Source organism: Cricetulus griseus, chromosome 3 (assembly GCF_003668045.3).
Source record: "Cricetulus griseus strain 17A/GY chromosome 3, alternate assembly CriGri-PICRH-1.0, whole genome shotgun sequence".
NCBI classification, from domain to species: Eukaryota; Metazoa; Chordata; class Mammalia; order Rodentia; family Cricetidae; genus Cricetulus; species Cricetulus griseus.
This window is the reverse complement of record NC_048596.1, coordinates 153158108-153180494: the sequence shown is the minus strand read 5'-3', so window position 1 is coordinate 153180494 and position 22387 is coordinate 153158108. Positions and strand designations below refer to the sequence as shown.

General features: G+C 43.2%; 1 protein-coding gene across 4 annotated transcripts in view; it reads left to right on the top strand.

Annotated features, from left to right (window-relative positions):
• Arhgap10 (Rho GTPase activating protein 10) overlaps window positions 1-22387 on the top strand; it is a 272186-nt gene that overhangs the window by 109903 nt on the left and 139896 nt on the right. For all 4 annotated transcript variants that reach the window (XM_027410549.1, XM_027410551.1, XM_027410548.1 and 1 more), the window contains 5 exons: window positions 5862-5972; window positions 7767-7871; window positions 13894-14023; window positions 16639-16745; window positions 18229-18323. In XM_027410549.1, the coding sequence (XP_027266350.1) occupies window positions 5862-5972; window positions 7767-7871; window positions 13894-14023; window positions 16639-16745; window positions 18229-18323 (548 nt within the window). The remainder of the gene's footprint in view (window positions 1-5861; window positions 5973-7766; window positions 7872-13893; window positions 14024-16638; window positions 16746-18228; window positions 18324-22387) is intronic.

The following is a 22387-nucleotide window of genomic DNA, read 5'->3' as shown; positions in this document are numbered from 1 at the left end:
TCTATTTGTGTTAATAGACAGGTTTTTATTGTTTTGAAAGCAGTATGTAAGCAGAAAGGAATTTATATCTTACCCCTCATTTTCTCCATTTCTTTCTAAATTTTCTAGACTTTTTTTCTCCTCCTCATAGGCTTGAATAGAAACTTCAGTTATTTACAATATGAAATGTTGACTTTAAGAGTTCTTTTAATTTTTAATACATGTATGTTTATGTGTGGGGATATGTGTACATGAGTGCACGTGCCCACAGACCAGAAGAGAGTAACAGGTCCTCTGGAGCTGGAGTTACAGTTGGTTGTGAGCTGCCTCGCAGAAGTGCTGGGAACTGAACTTATGTAAGAATTGTATGTATTCCTTTTTTCAGAAAAAAAAATAGTTATTTGTCCTTGAGAACACGTGAACATTCACACACATACCACACCTGACACCACACACACTACCACACACACACACACACACCACACACACCACACACACCACACACACACACACACACACACACACACACACACACACACACACACACACCCCACCACATACCCCTGATACCAGACACTACCACATATCCCTGACACCACATACACACACACACTCTCACGATGTAGGATCACATATACTCCCTATATGCCCTCAGCTATCAAGGGCCTCAGTACCTTCCCTTAAACACCCAGCCATCTTTTGAGATCCAGCTCATAGATTTTGTTAGCAATAATGTGATGTGCAGTTGAGACTTGTGACTTACCAAGTCTCATGCCTTCCCTCTCTTTGTTTTTGAGCACACATGAATCTGGGCATAATGTCCTACTATGTATGTATTATCATCCAAATGATAATAGTATAAAACCCAGCTGTATGCTCTACTTACAGACTGTATGTGTGTGTGCAGACCTTGTTGGTTTGACATCTAAAAGTGACATTTTCTTTTGTGTTTCTTACACCTTTTAATACTTTTTAATACTTTTAATACTTTTTAAAGAGAAGATAGCTTTCATATCACTTAATCCTCATTACAATGCTTGAGGCGTAGACATCTGACCTGTGTTGTTACATTCTATGTAGGAAGCCAATGGCTGAGCTTTAGGCCTGTTGCTCTTTTCACCCCTCTTCTCCATTATCTCCACTGTCAATTATTCCAAAGGCAATTTTTATCCCTCAAGTCAATTTCCACCTCCACATCACTCTAATTAGCCATCTAGTCCTAAATGTTCCTTGTGTTTAAGGTAGGTGGCATCCTCAACTCCCATACTCCACCTCTCCTCCATCAGCATGTGGCCCCTTCTCCTGCCCCTTTTCTTTTAAAAGCCCTGCTGATGGGGCATCCAGAAGCCATGGGACCCAGGACCCTATGTGTTATACACTGCCCACTCCAGGCAAGAAGTTTCTTGCTGGGTTCTTTGTGTTTATTCTCCCTGCTGCCTAGAATATGGTTTTTATTTTACTAATTTCGTGCATTGGCATTGCCACATACATACCAGTCACACACTTGTTCCAACCCAGACCCACATGTCTACCTCCTTCAGATACTATCCCAGATACTCTTTCTCAGGCTCTGTGTGAGAAAAGTTTCTTCCGTCTGTCTGTCAAGACAACCTCCTTCCTCTGGCTTTCAGTTTTCTTATTTCCACTCTGTATTGTTACATGGCTTCTTTCAATGACTATAAGCTCTTTGAAGGCTATAATCTTGCTTTAATTCAGTCCTCTGCCTAGAACATTACCTGTCAGTGAGGTTTGTATGAAGCACAAACAGGATGTGTGAACCGTGAGCTATGGCTTTGACAGTGTCTCCAACCCCCAAGATAATTAAACTGCAAGTCATGAATTTGAGGAGGCCTCAAAGATGAATGGTTTCAGTTCCATTTCAATTGAACGCGTTTTCTATCTTGTTCTGTTTAGTCTTTGTAAACATATAGACTCTGTTTGAAACAGCTTTCTTGCAAGCTTGTAGACATTAAAAGGGAGGAGGTGTTTAGAGAGGAGAAGGTTTGGTTTTGGATGTTCATTGCTTTTGTGATCTGCTAATGTGTCTGCTTTTCAGTGACTTGACTTTAGCTCAAGAGATTAGTTAAGGTTTCTGGGGATGACCCTGAGCAGAGGCGTCATTCTCAATTCTTGTCTTAAAGCAAGGAACAGAACCTTGTGGTGTGTTCTGTGCTGACCACTTTTTGTAGCGTGTTCACACCGTGCTGACTACTTTGTACTTCTTCGAGGAGCTGCTGCTCTCACCCTGGGTACCATTCACCTCCATCTGTGTCTCTAAATTCTAGGGCAGGGGAGAAGATTCCATTTTTCTTGTTTTTTAATGTTTGTTTTCCTCCTGTAGACAAGAGGTACTATATCAATTTAAATATCACTGGAGAAGTAACACTGAATAATTTTATGTGAGACTCATCTTCTGTCTTATGTAGAACTATAATTGGGTTATAAAATGCAGTTGTTTATCAAAAGCTAATAACTTTTGCCTAGTGTACGTGTTATATTCCATTTTGTGTTGCTATTACAAAACACATGAATGCATAGTTTATAAACAAAACAGATTTATTTAGCTGATAGTTCTGGAGATCTGAGCCCATGACATTGGCATCCACTTGGCTTTGGTGAAGGGCTTCACCATGGCTTTGTGTATCATGTGACAATGTGTGTGTAAGAGACCAGGGAGGTGCCAAACTCCTTAAAACAGCCTAGTCGCTTGGGAATCCATCCAGTTCCACGATATCTTCATTAATCCATTCCAAGAGTAGTGCCTCCATGCCCTGGTAACCCCGTAGCAGGCCTCATTTTTTGACGATACTATCACCCCAATTATGACAAATCAGAGGGAAGTCAGGCTTTCTACTACACTCTAGTTTGCTGGGCAGATGCAAGCTACATCTAAATCACAGCATGCAGGAGAAAGTTAGTGAGTACATTTTAGACGGGTAGGGTACTGGACTCATTCTGTATCCTAAGTACAACTGGAGTATTGTGGTAGTGGTGTTGTATGTTGTGAGCTGACTGTGACCTGAACTGTGGAGACAGATCATAAGGCACATGGCCCAGTAGTTCCTGGAGTTCAGAATGTCAGAGGTGGTGACAGAAGATGACCAGCAATGTGAGGGGCAGGCCACAGCAAGAGCAGCTGAAGGTTGGTCCCATCTGCATGTGACGATCCCTAGTGATGGTCACATGAAGAAACCATTCCTTAACAGGATTACAGGGTTTTAGCTCTGGGTCACCCTATAGGTAGGGTGAACAATCAAACTGACTGTTGGGTACATAAAGTCATGATTTTAGATGGGAACTTTTATTTTGGTAACTTTACATTTAAATTTTATGTAAAGCATTTTAATTAAATACTAGACAGATATTAGACTTGTTTTAGAAATTTCTGAAATTTTGTTGTGAACTGGTTATCTTCTAGTTTTTTTTTAGCCACTTAAACTGTCCAGGGTCATTGGCTCAATGCTCTCTTTGCCTGTGTCGCCATTCCCCACTTGTCTCCAGAACCAAAAGAAACCCTTTACCTGTGAAGCTGTAACTCACCCAAGGATTCCAGCATCACTGCATTCTTGCTTTTACCCTGCTTTAGGCAATGTAACTGGAGTTTGTTTTTTTATGTCTCATGAATTGCATTTAGTATGACAGCCTAATAGTTCACCCATGCATGATAGCATTGTCATAATTTGCCTTCCTGCCTGCCTGCCTGCCTCCCTTCCTCCCCCCACATTTCCCCTCCCTCTTTCTTTTTAGACAGTTTCTCTGTGTAGCTCTGGTTGGTCTGGAACTTGCTGTGTAGATCAGGCTAGCTTTGAATTGAACTCACAGAGATCTACCTGTCTCTGCCTCCTGAGTGCTGGGACTAGAGTTGTGTGCCATCACTGCTAAGCTGCTTCCTTTTCTTTTTAAAGCCACAGTCTGGCTGTGTAGCCCAGGCTAGCCTCTAACTTGTCCTGCCTTAGCTTCCTGAGTGTTGGGGTTACAGGTGTTCATGTTACCAGTATGATTTGTCTCCTTTTGTTATTTTTCATCGTGTGTGGTATGTGTGCACACGTATGTGTGAGTGCACACCTGTGCAAGGAGCAGGAGGACATCAGGTGTCCTACCTGACCTAGCACACAGTCTGCCTTCTTTCCTTGAACCTGGCCAAAGGCCAGTAAACCCCAGCAATCCTCCTGCCTCCACCCCCTATAGGAGAAAATTGCAGGCATAACCTGTTGGCCAGTCTACATGGCACACTGCGCCTCTAAATAAGAAGCACGGCCCAGCATGCTCATGAAGTCAGAACCCTGAATTCTGAAGTAGCATGGGTGGTGTGCAGCTGGCCTGAGGATGAGTCTGCCTTCTCCATGTCTCCTCTAATGAGCTTCTTCCACAGAGATTCTGGAGGTCTGGGTGCTCACTGTTCAATCCCACATAAAGTGTTAACTGTCACAGTCCTCTATATAAGTGGTTGCTCACATGCAATGAAACACGTTTCCTGGAACCTTCTCTGGAGTGGTTTATCTCTGCATCCTTTACTGACCCCACAGCCCTTATGGTCCAGTCTGAGGATGCCCTATTATGATGACAATATTCCCTCCTCCAAAGCTTGTGTTACAGGTGTGTGTGTATGGCCTGACATTTTATGTAGGTTATGGGGTCCCTGAGTTTGCTCAGTAGGCATTTGTACCACCAAGCTAGCACTCCAGCTGTTTCATTTTAAAAGGCAGATTATATCCCATTGTATCCCTAAAGCACATTTGTCCTCTGTCCATAGAAACTTCAGTTGTTTCTACCTCTGAGCTGTTGTGAATAACACTACTCATAGCTGTATCATGTCTTTTTGAGTCATTGCTTTTAGATATTGCCTCTGTACCCCAAAATTCACTTAGTGGATGATAAATTCACTTTTCTTTTTGGTTTCTTGAGACGGTGTTTCTCTGTAAAACAGTCCTGGCTGTTCTGGAACTAGCAGTCTGGAGATCTGTCTGCCTCTGCCTCCCAATTGTGGGGATTAAAGGCGTGCGCCACCACTGCCTAGTGTATCATCTAATTTTTATAGTGTTTGGACCTGCCATGCCATTGTCTGTGGTGAGCATGCATGCCATTTTTATTGCCTTCACTAGTGCACAAGGATTCCAGTTTGGCCTCACCCTTGCCTCCCTCCTTCCTGCAGCTGTTGGAGGGATGTGAGGTGACCTCTCAGTGTGCCTCCCTCAAGGCTAATCCTCTTTGCATACGCTTGCCCATCTGTGCATCTCTTTTGGAGACAGGCCTAGATGGATACTTAAAAAGAAAAATTAACCAGGTTGTAAAATTGTATTGCTTGATGCCCCTAAGGGTGTCTTCCAGGGTGAGGTTTCCCACTGCCCTCTCTGGCACTGTGCTCCCTTGCCCTGCCCAGTGAGGCAGGCTAAGTTGTAGTGCTGTTTGAATAGTCTCCCTACCAGCTGGCACCCTCTGGGCCCTGGGGATCTGGGTCATGGTCACCTCCACATGGGCCTGAAGCCCTGGCTGTCACGACTTAAGTGTTGCCCCCTCATCCAGTGTGGAGGTGGCTGGAGCTTCTCCAGTCTTCCAGTGGGAGACAGGCTTTATTCTTAGATAGCTTGCTCATGCGAGTGTTGTTGGTGGTACTTGTGACCCAGTTCCATGAAGAAGTGTAATCCTTAATCTTCAGTCTGTGTGGGTCATGAAGCTTTTCTTCAGAGTCTGGGGAGAATCATGTTAGACTTTTGTGTATGCTTCTGTGGCAGGAGAGTAGCAGCGAGTGAGACATGAGCCAACAGTCTCCAATACACGTTTATGAAAGCAGTGCACCGTGGATTGGAGTTCATTGACCTATGGTGTTGAGTTTGATAGTTCCCTGTCTTGGGGTCAGACTAACGGTGGTTGTTTTAATACAGGCAGATCTCCAAGTGGAGCAGACCCGGCAGCACTTCTACGAACTCTGTCTTGAATATGTGTGCAAGCTCCAGGAAATCCAAGAAAGAAAGAAGTTTGAGTTTGTAGAACCTGTGAGTAGTAGAGCAAATTTGCTGTGGATCCCTGTGAATAGTGTTGTGAGCGACAGAGCAAGACCTGTAGCTTGGATTGGGTGGATCCCTGTGAATAGTGATGTGAGATACAGAACGAGACCTGTACCTTGGAGCAGGTAGACACAGCTAGTCAAAGTCTAGGGAAACATCTAGCTGAGTGGGGAGCCTTGTCCATAACGGCCCCATGAGTTGGGGACACTTCCTCCACATGGTCTCACACTGCAGTTGGCAGTCTGTTATCCTCTACTGATGCAGCAAATGTGAATGACAGTGCTAATCTTCATGAAGTAATAGTTTTCAGTTTCTTTAAAGGAAGTTTACTGTTTAAGTGTGCTCTTGTTTCAAATTTTATTATTTTAAGTCATGTTGCAGCATTTGAAGCAGTTTTGTTAATGGGTAACCTTTATGTTTATACCAGAAACACTAGTTTTTCACATTTATTTTAGTTTTATTTTCTGTATGTGTATTTGTGTGGGGGTCTATGCATGTGAGTGCAGGGGTCAGTGGAGGCCAGAGGTATCTGCTCTCCCTGGAGCTGGGTTAGTAGGTGGCTTTCCAATCAACATGGGTGCTGGGAATTTAACAGAATGTATTCCCTGAGCCATCTCTCCAGCCCTTAGAAATACCAGTTTTGTGATTATATAGATGTCTTCTAATAAGTCAGTCACCTACATATTAAGATGCATTTATAGGGTATGGATGTAAACATCTTAATCAACTGTAGATGGCATTTCATACAATGGTTTTAGCAAAAAAAAAAAAATCATCTGATAATTTTAATAGAGACTGCGTTTTTCCCTTGCTTCATCGAGCTATAGTTCAGGTACTTTTAGTTGGTCCATTATCTTTATGATGAGAAACAAACTAATAATCAAGTAGTACTTAGAAAAATAATCAGTTGGAATAGCAGGAATCAACCTGAATCAAATAACATATTCCTTTCATGTTGAAATAATTATGGTGTACATTGTTAGTTGCAGTCCTTGTTCTAAGTGCTGCTTTGTTCACTCTCACTCTACCCAGTAACTCAGTCAGACACTCATGCCACCCCAGTGTAGCCAGAAGAGAAATGGAAGGGAGAGTTCAGAGTTGTCAATGTCACCAAACAAGTGACTGATGCATATTGATACAGCCTGGCTGGCCTTTTGACATCAGGTGTTTTTATTGCTTATATACCTTGCAGCATTCTGAAGAAAACAAATTCATGATTTTAAAATTATTTTCCCCAATCACTTTTACTCACTTTAGAGATATGCTCACTGGTGGGTAGAAGCAACTAACTTCCAAGAAGGGGGCAGTTGGGAGTTGGTAGAGAACTAAGGTCTGAGTTACTGACAGCCCTCTCCCCTGTCCCTGGGCACTCCTTTGAATACCTCTGTTACAGTGCCTGGAAGAGGGTCATGCTTTCACTGACTCTACCTTCTTGTGTGTTGATGTTGCCTGCAGTGTTCAGGTTCCAGTTCTAAGTGACCCTCAGGATTCCCTTGACTAATGAGTAGATGGCTTAGAATTGGATTTTTCTTGGAGAACATTGCATCAGAATGGTTTAATGATGCTGGTAATTGTGAATAATGACATTATTCATTGTCAGTACAGACCTATGGATAGGTAATATACTCTTACAATTATTTAAGTTCTCGTGACTTCTTTGAAGCTACTTTATGTCAGTGAAATGACATTCAGGGAGATGTTGGGTGTTCTGTATGGTTCTTATTTTCTGTTATTTTTCATTTTCTTGGTGTGCACTAATGCCCCCTTTCTCCTTTGTCTTAGATGCTGTCCTTTTTCCAGGGAATGTTTACTTTCTATCATCAGGGTCATGAACTCTCCAAAGACTTCAATCACTACAAAATGGAGCTGCAGATCAACATCCAGAATGTAAGGAAATAAAAGCCTTTGGTTTGAAAAGATGTTTGGGTTGTGCCTCTTTCTGTTTGCTATCTTAATGACCAGTCTGGTATGGAGAAAGTGGGGATGTGTTGCCACCTAGTGGTCAGCTCTTGGTGTAACAAAGTTCTCTTTAGCTAATGGAGGCTTAAGAAATTCCTGACCTTTCTCTGAATCGTTTATGTAAGAGACTGCTGTCCTAGCAGTCCAGCTCGGCTTTGATTTTAACCGCCAGGTATGGTTGGTTTTCCTTCCCAGACTGGCCTGTGGAATTGCGTCCCTAATGGTCGGTGCTCACAGCTGCACTTGCTTCCATTGCTGTCCTGTGTGAAATGTGTGTTTTCAGCCTAATCTTGGAAAATGAGATTTAGAGATTATTACTAAGATTCTTTTAGGCTGAGAAGATGAGTAAAGCTCTTGCTATGGAACCCTGAGTTTGAATCCCCAGAACCCATGTAGAGCCATATTTGGTAGGCTGTGTCTGTAATGCCAGTGTTCTTCCAGCAAGGGAAGGCAGGGAGAAGAGGATCCCCAGAGGCTGTGGATCCGTTAGCCTGTGAATGCAGCACAAACAAGCAGAAACCATGTCTTCAGCCAGGCCAGGTGGGGCCTGATGCCTAAGGTCTTCCTCTGACCTCTGTCTATACTCTGTGGTATGGCAACTTCCACATAAATATGACCCCCCCCCCCCCCCCCGCCCAACTTACATGCTTCACTCATGTGTACACTCAAAAAACTAAAGGAAAATATTTTATTTAGGTGACAAATGCTTTTTCCAGTTAAGACCTCTGTTATCAGACACGTTCTCATAGACTAGCTTGTTAGAGTATGTGAGAGACCCAGTGTGTTATCTTTGTGACATATGGTACATATGCAAACACACAAGTATGTGAGTGTCCTTTTGGTGTCCTTAGAAGTTAGGGAGGTAGAACTTAAAACACACCTGTACATTTGTGTGTACAGGTGCACTCTAGCCGCCCGGAAATTGTTTGTATAGTTAGCAGAATCATTTTGTCTGTATGTGGGGGTACATATGCAGGCCAGAGGTTGACATCTGTATCTTCCTCAGTTGCTCTTTACCTTGTCTTTTGAGACAGGGTCTCCCATTGAATCTGGAGCGTACTTGTTGTGTAGGGTAGTTGGTCAGAGAACTTCAGAGGTCCACGTCTCTCACCTACCTCCTATCATGCCATGACCCCTGCCCCTGCTGTGCTACAGACATGGGGATATACCTTTATGTGGGCACTAGGTATTCAGATTTGCATCTTTATGTTTGTACAGCAGGCATGCCACTGACTGAGCCATTTCTGCAGCCCACGGGAATTTTTAATGAAATGATTTATTTTTCAGAGTACCTTGCAGGCTGTAAAACACAATTTGTGAAGAGCACCAATTAAGAAGATTAGATTTAAAATGACCCTCACTTCCAACTGGGTATACAATTGTGGAATTAACATTTTCTTTCTAGACTTCATCCATCAACTTCAGTTAGGGCTAGTGTGTGCTTTGTGGGAGTGATGTAGAATGAAAGCATAGGGTCCCACAATAAAAACAGTGAAGACTTTCAAGATGGTGGATCACCCAAGATGGTGGCTCATTATACTCAGTGTGGCTGTTCTTGTTTATCATCCCAGCACTTGGGAGGTAGAGGCAGGAGGATAGGATTTCAAGCCTAACCTCAGCTATGTAGTGAGTTTGAGACACAGCTTGAGTCACATGAGATCCTATCTTAGGCAGCCCTCCCAACCCATTATTGAGCAGAGCTTTAAACCTGTCTATCACATGACGCTGTAGCACAGGCCATATGTGACTGTACAGACCACTTGCCCATGAAGCCATCTAGATTCAGGCTCTGGAGTTGACACATCAGTCTCCTGGGCTTTGACCAAACTATCTTTACACCCCCTGCTTATGGACAGAAGTACTGTTACAGTGTACCTGTGGGGAAGAGGGAGAGCAGTGAGCTTATGCACACCAAAGTAAGGCCAGGAAGACTCGGCATACCGCAGGACAGTCATATCAGTCATGAGATAATGATGAACAACTAATCTACAACTGTCACACAGTGTGTAAATATGTTGATAACTGAGAGCTTACACTTTTGATAGCAACACTAATTCTTTATTGTGGAGAAAGGGGCATGCACCTTTCTGGAAAGGGTGCTTTTTTTTTTTTTTTTCTTCTCCTTCCCCCTGTATGTTTAGGAACCCAGGAATATTCATTCATCAGGGACTCACCCTAAATCCTCAATATTCAGCTGCCTCTCTAATATCCCTCTCAGTTTTATTCTGACTGTTTCTGAGGCTACTTGGGTGCTGCTCTTTGAGAAGCTGTTCCTTCTGCCTCGTTTTTCAGTACGAAGGGCATTTGTTATGTATGTGTGGTCTAACCTCCTTCCCTCCCTGAGGATGAGGATGGAAGCGAGGACACAAGCTAGCCAAGTGTTCTACCACTCCTCTTGACTATCTTGCCCACTGGCCTCACCTCATGGGTTCAGTCAGTATCCGGCTTTATCCTCCCCAGCTGATGTGCAGGTGTGTACCACCCCGCCCCGCCCCGCCCCGCCCCTCTGAAGCACTGCACCTTCAAGCCACACACTATAGTTCCTTCCCACTGGCCGGACTTTAGAAGAGCTGTCATCTTCCCTTCCACCCACCTACCCTCCCTCCCTCCTCCCTTCCTCCCTCCCTCCCTCCCCTCCCTCCCTCCCCTTTTCTTTCTTCCTTTTTTTTTTTTGTTTTTTTGTTTTTGGGAGGTGGGGCTGTTCATCTTATTCCCTGGTGATTTAATATAAGAAAGGCAAAGTACTGACTATGTAAAGCTACACATTTCTAGAAAAAAAAAAAAACAAAACCAAAACCCTAGCTATGTTTTATTTTTAATATTGTAAGTATTTTTTTTTTTTTAAAAAGCAGTGCTTGAGACAAAGATGCCTTGTGACAGAATTCAAATGGAGTGTTTTTTATTGTTTTTTTTTTTTTTAATTAGGGGAAAGGATCATAAAAAGGGGAAAGGCGAGGGGGAGAGCAGCCTCCGGAGACAGGAGCAGCAGGAGAGAGGAGAGAGGTTGAGAGGGAGAGAGGAGAGAGACAGAGACAGAGAGAGGGAGAGGGCAAGAGAGAAAGATGGGAGGTGGGCAGGGCCTTTTAAAGGGAACATAGTGAATGGGCATAGGTGGTGCCTTTAGTGGCAGCAGCTGATGGCATATCTATCCTTCAGAACTCCAAAGGCAGGTGGCTGGTACAAATGCCTAAATACTAACAAATATGACATATCAAACACACTGAATTTTAGGGTTAGATATTGTTACATTTTAATAGTATAGTTAATTTTGTCAACTTTTTTATTATAGTAAAATAATTAAATTAAAAAATGACTTTTTAAATTAGAATGAGATAAGTTTTATTTAAAGATGAAAGCAACCTATTTCCTTCCCCCTTTATGCCCTTTATATTGTAACAATGGCCCGGCTCTTGCTGATGGACTCGCCTTTTACACATCTTGTGTAATCTGGAGTAGTAAACAAGCAAGAAAGTAGTGAGATGGCTTTTAGGAAGTAGTTTTTCTCCCCCAGAAGAGAGGAAATTGTATCAAAATGAAAGGGTACTTTAAAGCGCTAAGTTTGCACTTTTGTGATCCCATCCCCAGAAGACTAGGGTGAGGGGGCCGGGCCCGGAAGTCCTGGCAGAAGAAACAGATTACTAGGAAGAAGCTCTGGGTGGTTTAGGCAAGGCTAGTAATAGCTAAGAATGGGGCAGATACTTAACTGTTGGTAGGAAATAATTTCGGTTTTGAGTAGCATGACTATAAAATAATAAAGCTTACTCTCCCTCTGACCTTACTGTGCTGTGATTCCTCCTTCGTGCTGAGGGCGTAGCTTCCTGAACACAGGGCTGCACAGGAAGGGAACATCTCTTCTTGTAGACCCTCCACTGGCTGGCAATGCCATGAAGAGAGGAGGCTGAGCGCTAGTTGAATCCTAGGCCTGCTCTACTTAGCTTCAGACTAGAAAATGGGTCACATCTGGAATATCTGGGATCAGTAAGTGTAGGACTTGAGGGGGGAGCATCCTGGCAAGGCCTTCTCTGGACTTTAAAACTTGTGGGGAGCATGAAACTTTTATTGAGGTAAGGGCTGAGAGTTAGGCACTGCTGGCAACCCGTGTCTGATGCTGAGACTGGTAGGTCCAGAGGTCCCCAATCTGTGCTTTGTTTGCTGTGTTTTTGTATTGAGACTGGATCAGTTGTTTCCTGGGATCTGCTGGCCAAGTCTTCCTGTTCACCCACCTCCATATGTATAGAATTCTTGAGAAGATATGAGGTGTTAATGAGGTCTGTCTGTCTGTCTGTCTGTCTGTGGACCCTACTTGGCTTATTTTGGTAAGGTAAGACCCTGTTGACACTGTTAATCACCCTTTGCTTTCTTTTGCTTTGTAAATGATGTCATAGGACTGAGATAGGAAAAACCTGACTGAAAAATGGTGGTGTAGACTTTCAGTCAGTCACTGTTTGCCCTCCACCTTTGCCGGCTTATTGATTGTGTCATAGTTGCCTTTGTATTACTGTGATGAGATACCATGGCCAAGACAACTTATAGAAGAAGCTTATTTGGGCTTGTGGCTCCTGAGGGTTGGAGGCCCCGATGGTGGAGCAGAGGTGGCAGGCATGGCAGCTGGAGCAGAGGCTGAGAGTGCAAACAGAGTGGCAGTCAGAACCCATTTCCAGGGACACACTTCCTCCTACACTTCCCTGACACCACCACCAAGCTGGGGGCCATTCAGACACTGGGCCTGTGAGACCTCATTCCAGTACTGCAGAGGGGCAGTGTCCTTGGGCTCTCTCCTCCCCTTCTTTTTCACTTGACATCTTCAAAGGCATCTACGTTCCATTTTGGATCCTTTGTGTTCATTTGTTTTTTGAGACAGGGTTTCTCTGTGTAGCCCTGGCTGTCCTGGAACTCACTTTGTAGATCAGGCTGCCCTCAAACTCACAGAGATATGTCTGCCTGCCTCCTGAGTGCTGAGATCAGAGGTGCACACCACCAAACCTGGCCTTGTATTTTCTTTAAACGGCATACAAAGTTTTTTTTTCTTCCATATTGGTTCTTAGTTTCTGGAAATACTTTTTCTTTTTACATATTTCTCATCTTCCTAGGAGAAAGCAACCATTATGCCATTTTTTTTCTGTTTTTTTTTTTCCCCACCCTTATGGGCTTTGACAACCATTTTTATGGTAAGAAGGAGAGAGGAGAAATTTTAATGCTAATTTTCTGTCTGAGCCCCTTTGCTGTTTCACATTAGCAGTTTTTTGGGTATTAATGCAATTATTTTTGAAACTGGCTGAAAGAAATGTCCATAGACTGAGTTGTAATGGCTCATGCAGATGGCTGTGGTCACTTTTTCGCTTCGGCTTGCACTGGGCAGGTATCGGCAGGCATGTCTTCTGGGTTTCTGAAATGTGGTTAGCCTCTCTAGATTCGTGGACATTGTTTGCTGGTGAGATCTTCCTCCTCGCCTTCCTTGGGGAAGAAATGTCATTTTATGTTGTAGTTACCACAGTCTGGAAAAAAGGACACTGACTTTTTGTGAGCTTGCAAAACATAATTATTTTCAGATTTTTAGTGCTCAGATTGCTGCTGTGATAATAACAGCTTGAATCAGGTTGATTGTTGCCAACACCTTCTATTTACCAGGTAGATAGATATTTTATGGCTAATTTGCCTTTAAGTCTAAGATGTCACAAAACCGGGAAACTTCATGGTGGAGAGACCTGCCCCTGGCGTTGAACACCGAAGCATCTTTTCTGCTTCATTGGCTCGTCTTCTATTGGCTGTTTTACCATTTGATTGTGTTGTCTTTGAATATAAATCTCAGTAAGGAAACACATTGGAAAGAATAGGCTTTTTTGAATTCTGAAGATTTAATATTAGTTACAGAGTCATCAAAATGTATGCCCCCCCCCCCAAAAAAAAACCCATTGATGTTGGAATTTATTTGTATTTTTTTCTGTTTCAGACGCGGAATCGATTTGAGGGAGCCAGGTCAGAAGTGGAAGAACTTATGAATAAGATCAGACAAAATCCCAAGGACCACAAGCGAGCAAGCCAGTTCACAGCGGAAGGCTACTTGTATGTCCAGGAAAAAAGTAAGAAGTGCAAACAAAGGTTGAGTAGCTGGTTAAAATCCATGTTCCAGCCTTAACTTTGAGCCTTCAAGAGCCTCCCCATGAGTACAGCCTACACAGTGAAAAGATCTGAGCAGAATGATCAAAACCAAACCAAGCCACTGTATCTGTGGGTACAAGCACAGACTGTGGTTCATTTTTGAGGTGTCTTACTATGTAATTGAAGTGGCCTTGATCTCCCTGTGTAGTTCAGGCTGGCCTCAACCCACAATCCGCAAATTCTTCGAGTCCTGGCGTGTGCCGTTACACCTAGCTCCACACTTTTCTTTTTATTTCTGTCTACTAACCAACACAGTTTAGCAATTTCTGTAGCATGTGCATTATAGTATGTACCCGTAGTACTTGGAGAGAATTTAAGGTCAGTGAGAGGAGGTGTGCAGGCCCTATGCTGCTGTGCCTAAGACTGGAGAGGCCAAGGATGCCCATGTCTGTGATTCAAGTCCTCACTGACATCTAGGGAAAGTTTTATTTGAACCCTTAAAATACTGTGATAGTTGGGAATTACCCTGGTACTTTTTTTGCCCACTGTGATCTTGAAGGCATAAATAAATTAAAAACATACATTTACTTTTTTATGTATGGATGTGTGTGCTGAGTATGTGAACTACATGTGCAGGAGCCTAAAGAGGTCAGAAGAGGGTGTTGGGTCCCCTGGATCTGGAGTTTCGGGTGGTTGTGAACCAAACCCAGGTCTTCTGCAAGAACAGTAAGTGCTCTTAACTGCAGAGCTCGCTCTCTTAGTCCCCGTGTGCACACATTTCTGCTTTGGCATGCATGGTTGCTCTCTGGCCATACTGCTACATGCTACCCCATGCTGTGCTCCAGGAGTTTGTTTCTAAGGGAGCCAAGGTTGAAAGTGCAACAGCCAGAGGACTCTGTTACCAGCACCTTGCTCCTATTTCCTCTTCTCATTCCTTATCAGTTCCAGCCAGTGCTGTGACTATTTCTCTGCCATTGTCTTCCAGTGTCCACATCTCCACATCTTCTCCCACCTCCTTGTAACCCTACTGCTCATATATGTCAACAGGGGCATCTTATTCCTTCAAATCATTTTGTGATAGGTTGTTTTTATTAAAGTTATTAGGAAAGGGGCTAGAGAGATGGCTCAGCAGTTAAGAGCACTTCTTGCTCTTCCTGAAGAGCAAGTGCCTAGCACCCATATCTTGTGGCTCACAACTGTTCAAGGGGAATCTAATGTCTCTGGCTTCTCTATCATATATACCCATATACATAATTAAAAATAAAAATCTTAAAAGATATTAGGAGGACTGTAGAGGGACATAGAAAATATTGCTACATAGCGGTAGTTTACTTATAGTAGTTTAAGTGTTGTCTTGCCTGTTTTGTATGGCTGATAACAAAGTACTGGAGGGCTGATAGTGTATAAAGAAGTGACTTATTTGGGTCATGATTTTGGTGGTTGGGAAGGGTCCCATGGCTGCATCACAATGTAACAAATTGCTACATGTATAAGGGCTGTCCTGGTCCAGGGAGATGTCTTAGTTTGTAAAGTGGCTGCAGTACAAGCCAGAGGTGAGGTCCTCAGACCCATCTAAAACAGCCAGCTGTAGCCACGAGTGTCTAACTCTAGTGCTGTACACGGGTAGAGAAGGGCTGGTCCTTGGAGCTCACTGGCCCACCAGTCTAGACAGTTGGGGAACTCTGGGTTCAACGAGAGACCTTGTCTTCAGAAGAGAAGGTGGAGACTGATGGTGGAAGAAGGCTGATGTCAACCATGGCCTGAGGCATCTGTGGACATGTCCGTGCACACCCACATACTGAACATACGCACATGCTATTGCCATGAGAACTAACCTACAGAGAGCTCTGCTAGTCCCTTGTGGGGGTGGTGTCCCATCACCCTGTCAGTCTCATATAGTTAGGACTGATGGTTCAGCCTATGACAGATCTTTGCACAATTGCTTTGTTCTGATACAGCATAGAGGAGTTCCCAGCTGGAAAATTAAAGAAACAAAATCTCATTCAAAGTTCTTAGTTGAATTATTCAACTGGTCGGATGTACAGAATGTTTCACTTCTGATCAACCTTAGTTTTGCTCAGGGTGCTTTGCAGTTTTCTTTCATTGGCTAAGTGTGGTCACCTTAGCTGAGTTTCACATTGGTCAGCTGGGGATTGGAGGATTCGGGGAGCGATAGTGTTGTCTGTTGTTACATCTCGGCTACAGGCAGCAGGATGCTGTGTTTCCTCCATTTTAATCTGGAATGCCTGAGGAACTCTTGGGTCTTCTAGCACACTACACAGTATGCCATTTATTGAGTGTGACTGTGGATGAGCATGTGTAGAGGAGTTAGCTCTCTCTTTCCCCATGGGATCTGGGGATTGAGCCCAGCCAGCAGGTTTGGGCTCTCAGTACTTTAACTCACTGAGTCAGCTCAGTGTCAACATGCAACTTCAACTCTCAGTTATCTGCTAAAAATGTCTTAAAATCAGGTCTCTCAGTGTTCTGAGGCACTTCCTGTCTCTGGCAGTCCCTTTCTGTTAGCTCCTGCATTTTTATGCTTTGCCATGTCTGCCTCCTCATGAGGGAAAACATAAAGATTTGTGCTTTGTTGAAGGGCCGGCTCCATTTGGGTCCAGTTGGGTCAAACACTATTGCATGTATCGGAAAACAGCCAAGAAATTCAACATGATCCCGTTTGAGCACAGATCTGGGGGGAGACTGGTAAGTACTTGATATTAGTTTTTGTATTTTTATGAGAGATACTTGTTGGGCCTGTCATTTTAATAGTTTCATATTGACTATCAAGAAATCTGACATTAGGATTAAAATCTTTGTTTTATTTCTAAATCACACTCCTGGATCTTTAAATCTCTGTTAGATTTTAAAACAGAAAACAGTTTATTGATTGACTTATTGATTGCCCATATTCATGTAGGAGATTCAGCCTGTTCACATATTATATATTCACAGTCTGAAAAAAACTGGAAGGTGATCTCTAATTCCCTCTCACTCAGTTAGGCACATAGAGTTTTCATGTGGTTATATTCTGTTTAGTTAGCTGCTCATCCCAAAGTGATGAACAGCAGAGTCAAGCAAGACAGTAAGGCCTAGGGAGGTACTGTGCGAGGAAGGCCACCTTCCCATGGTCAGTGAATAGTTGCAGTAGATTGCTCACAGCAAGCATTGGCCTCTTCTCCCGAGCAGTGAGCATAATTGGCCACACATTCTCAGAAAACAGTTCAGTTTGTTGCTTGCTGGGTTGTTGGGTGACATTTTGCTTTTAAACTGACTTCTATCTATACACCCTTGGCTTCTTCTAGAAACAAACAGACAGACAAGCAGACATTAAAGCAGGCTATATGAAGGAACCTTCTGTAACGATGGACAAACAGCCACCCAGAAGAGGCTGAAGCAAGGCTGTCTGTCACTTGTAGAAGGCGGGGGTTGAAACATTAGCTTTGAACTGGAGTTTGCAGGTTCTGAGCATTTCTAGTTAGTGATTCTTTTCTATTCTAGGCTCCACATGATAAAGTAATGCATTGTAGAATATAACTGTGTTGTTTTGAATATTTATTTACTTTGGGTCTTTTAAAATGCTACTTACAGATCCTCAGTTTCTGGAAAATCCTAAGTATGGACTCAGACTTTATTATTGCTCTTTGCTGAGCCACTTGTGTGGCTTTTGTCTCTATCCCAGTTCTCATGATTTTAGGGAGGCTGGTGGCAAGAGACAAAGTGGCATTTTAGTAGAAGGGGAAACATGTAAAGGAACCCAGTGTGGCTCCCTTAGGAAGCAGGACTAGTGCACAGATGGACTGGAACCAGTGTTAGGGGATAAACACTTGTGCTCTCAGCTCCCTGTGCTGCACGGTCAGGTCAGTCCTTGTGCAGTTGCAGTGTTTATAGGCTAGTAGTGGTCACTGCCACTGCCACAGGGTTTAGTATGGTGTGATAGTAAAGCAAATTTTGACTCCTTAAAGCGTCTGTTGACAGGCAGGCCATCACCGAGTGCCTGGCCACTGTGGGTAGTCCATCCTGTGGTTGGCATTTGTGAAGTCTGCTTAACAGTACCAATATTGGGAGTAACTAGAGAACCCCAGGGAAGGCCCAGAGAGCTGCAGAGCTGAAGGGGTTAGCCTGGGCTCCTGCAGGGCAGCACCGGTGGACCCTGTGCAGCAGTTTTAAGGATTGTGCTTGTTCGCAGGGTGATGGAGAGGTGTTCTTTTTGAAAGAATGCACCAGAAGGCATACCGACTCCATTGACAGGAGGTTTTGCTTTGACATCGAAGCTGCTGACAGGTGAGTTATTGGAATTAATTAGATATGATATTAAAACTCATTTGACAGTGTGACTTTTTAAAATGAGTTGTAGGAATGATTTCTGTGAACTAGAAAAATGTTACCTTTTGGTGTTTCCAGAACATATTCATTGTGAATTGTTGGTCACTATGTAGTTGTAGGGTTATGGCTTTGTCTTGGCTGAAGACTGGAATCATTCTAACCTGTCCTGTCACCTGAAAGAGAAACATTGAGCATTTTATTGTTGATGTATTTCTGATTGACAGCAGGAAGAGAATAACGGAAGAGAATGTGAGTGTGTGTGTGGTAAAATTAAAAGAAAGTACTTGGTGTGGTAGTACAGTAACAGCATTCCTTCCTGTGTGTGTACAGTTGAGAATTCATCGTGTGGTAGAGGGTCTAGACAAGCCCTTTCACTATGATCAAAGACTTCTTACTAAACCACTTTTAGGCATTCAGTTTTACAAGAGTCCTTGGCAGAAAGGTAGAAATCAAAGCGGTGATACCTGGAGCACTGGGTGCTGCCTGGATGGCGATACCATGCCACTCTTGTTCTGGTTGCAGTAGCTTGTAGATAAAGCTATTTGATGCATGTATAATAGAAGTTTTCCAAAGGAGAGTCTTAAGAACGAAACTGTTTCAGGTCAGACCTAGTTGCTGCTGCTTTCTTCACATGATCTAGCTGAGAATGTGGAGTTAGTATAGAGGGAGAGGCCCAGGAGTGAATTCACTGAAGACCAGTTGCAGAAAAGTGTGCCTGCCGCCGTTCAGCACCCTGAAAAATTTGGGAGCACTGTGACAAGGATGTATAAAGGATGGTTTTGCCAATGTAACAGAAAGAGAGCATTGCTTGGAAAGAGGCTAAAATTTAAGTCACCACTGGACTGGTCAGTAACCTGTAAGACCTCTGTGTATACTCAAGAAGAGCATTTGCCATAGCTGTCTCTACCCAGTCCTTTTTGGTTCTTGGGTATTTTATCTCATTTAATTACCACCATACCTCTCCCAGGAGAGAACCTCTACATTTTTTCATTAATGTTAAGTGTTTGACTGTTCAGATGTATGTATACCATGTGCATGCTGTGCCTGAAGAGGCCAGAAGGGGGTGCCAGGTCTCTTGGAACTGGAATTAAAGATGGTCATTAGCTGCCATGTAAGTGCTGGGGACCCAAATCAGGTCCTCTGTAAAAGCAGCCAGGGCTTTTTAACTGCTCAACCATCCTTCCAGCTCTACTCATGTTTTCTTATTAAACTCCATAGAGACTTTTAAAGACTACATAGAGAGACTTTATAGACTATCTGTAGTCATTGATACAACCATTCCTTGCCTCCACCCACTTGTCTTTAAATTTCCTTACAAAACTTCTCAGTTTTATAACCAGTCTTCACTCAGACTGATTCTGTCTCCCATCAGCACACACCATATTATATTTTTCTTGTCTTAAAAAAAAAAAAAAGCCTTGTTATCACACTATTAGTGACCCCTTTGCTTCGTCTTTTGCCTATTTCTTTTGTTCCCTAAGTAGCAAACATTCCTTAGAAAACTATCATGTTGATGCCTCAGGCACGTGCATGCGTGCCTGTCTGTCAGTCTGTCTCTGTCTGTCTGAGTCCTCTTCTGTTAGGCTGCTGGACAGGATTTCACACCTCCTCCCTTGCAGGTTCTGTCTGAGAGGTCTTCTGTGCATTGTTCTCTGCTCAGGGCCCACTCTCTCCCATGATGCAATTGGCTGGGGGTTGCTTCAGAGACACTGTGGTTCTTGTTTTCTTTCCTCTTTTCTTGCCACCTTCTTTTTTTTTTTTTTTTTTTTTTTTTTTTTTTTTTTTTTTTTTTTTTTTTTTTAAGCTCCAGCTCATCTCCCAGATTCTGTGGCATTCGAGTTCTCTGGGCTTAATCTTTGGAACACTTTTCTCCCTGTAGCATTCCCTATGACCTTGTCTAGCTAGTAATTCAGTGCCATAGATATATTGGTGGTGGCCAAATGTGTCTTCTCTTCTCCAAACCACAGGGTTTTCTATCTGGTCACCTTTCTGTATTCATTCCTGCTGGGATGGCTCAGAGGCATTTCACAGTTGGAGCTCATATGTTGCTTCTTTTGTAATTTTTCCAAGGATCTTTTAGATTCTCCTATTTTTGGGTGCTGTAGTGTTGCAGCCCAGTGCTTTGTGTGCACTGGGAAGTACTGTACCACTAAGCCATGCACTGAGCAGAAAGTATACTTTGTTGGTGGCATCCTGCACATGAATTCAATTTTACATAAATACTAACTTATATAAAAAATATTATTTGCTTAAATCTTACCATTCTCTAACTCTCTGGTTAATTTGAAAAATTACTCATAATCATAATATATTTTCTTTATGATTTCCTTGGGTTTTCAGAATGAATCCAATTTTTATTTTTGGATTATAGGCTCCTATTGCTTTTAGCTTATTTCTTCATTTCTCAGTAGAAAAACATCTACTTGTATTTGCTTTTATCAGTATGTGGTGGTTTAGGGTACAAGATTCTAAACTGTGTTCCTCGTTTGTGGAGCAAACACTAATGGTCTAGGGCTGGAGGGAAGGATCAGCAGTTAGGAACAGGTACTGGTGAGTCTTCATGAGCTTGGGCAGACATTTAATCTGCTTGCGTAGGTGTCAAGAGCTTCTCTACAGTTGTGGCATTTAATTCAGATCAGATTTTGTTAGATTTACTAATTTTGGAAAAGAGTTAACATGACTTTAAATAGTGTTTGTCTTTTTCTTGTTGGTGAATTCACAGTCAGCCAGGTCAGGGTTGATCCTGTTTGCTTGGGCCTGGTTCAGTTTTCTCAGGCTCAAGGTGCCTGCTTCCATTTTCCTGACAGTGCTGCTGTTCTGAATGTTTCCAGAGGTTGCACACACACTGGGGTGTCAGTATTCCCACTGTTACAGCGAGGCTCCAAACATGGTCTTCCTTATGCTATCCATGAGCTGTGAAATGGTGATACCACTCCGTTTTCATTGTGGAAATAGACTTTAATGTAGTTGTTGGTTCAGCGTAGGCCATAGTCTAACAGGAGATGTAGCTTTCTTCTATGGAAGACACTTAACCCCACCCACCCCTGCTCTGGCCCTTTGATCCTGTAAGTTGTTGGCATGCTTGCCATGTGCTGTGTTGTGCCTGGGCCATCCCTGTTCCCTCACATCAGCTTGGTAAACAGTTAATCTTTTGGCGTTCCTCCTGCACTGATGACATCCACATTCTGTTTCAAGATGCTTCCTGCTTTGCTTTGCTCACCCATGGCTTCAAGTTTGGTACCTGGTGTGCTTTTCCCCAATCCTTGCATGTCCCCTGACAATATGGTAAGATGCTTATTTCTGTGATGTACCTGGTTAGGCTTTAGTGCCCGATCAAGTCGGTGGCCTTCTGTGATTCTAAAGCATTGGGTGGTGTGCAATGCTTGTTAACCAGTGACTCTAGTCTGTGTGGGGTGCAGGTCTGTCCTTCAGATTGGCAGTTAGAGCATGTGTCTTTCAGAGGGTCATGCAGTTGGCTTAAACAGTAGTGAGAACACTTGAACTGTTAGCATTGTCTCACCCAGCCTCATGGACAACCATTAGCTGATTCTGAGGGAGGTGACAGCAATAAAGTGAAAGGCCTGGACTTTTAATGATTTCAGGGGTGGAGGGCTTCAACTTTGCATGGGAGTAGAGACACTTTACTGCCTTATGCTAGCTGGCTACTCTTAATGGAGAAAATGATTTGTTAAATTTTATTTTATTTTAGTCTTGAGACAGAATTTCTCTATGTAGCCCCTGGCTGTCCTGGAACTCACTTTGTAGATCAGGCTAGCCTTGAATCAGAGATCCATCTGCTTTTGCCTCCTCAGTGCTGAGACTAAAGGCTTATGCTGCTGCCACACCTTTTTTTTTTTTTTTTTTTTAAATCTTCTTATCTTGTTGAGATGAGGTTTGAATTCACAGCTTGCTGTTGAGCATCTGAGCTACAGCCCTGGTGTTCACCAGGCCTTTGCTGAGACAGGGTCTGGCCGAGTCTCCTGGGTTAGCTTCAGACTGCTTTTCCTGCGTCAGCCTCCCAT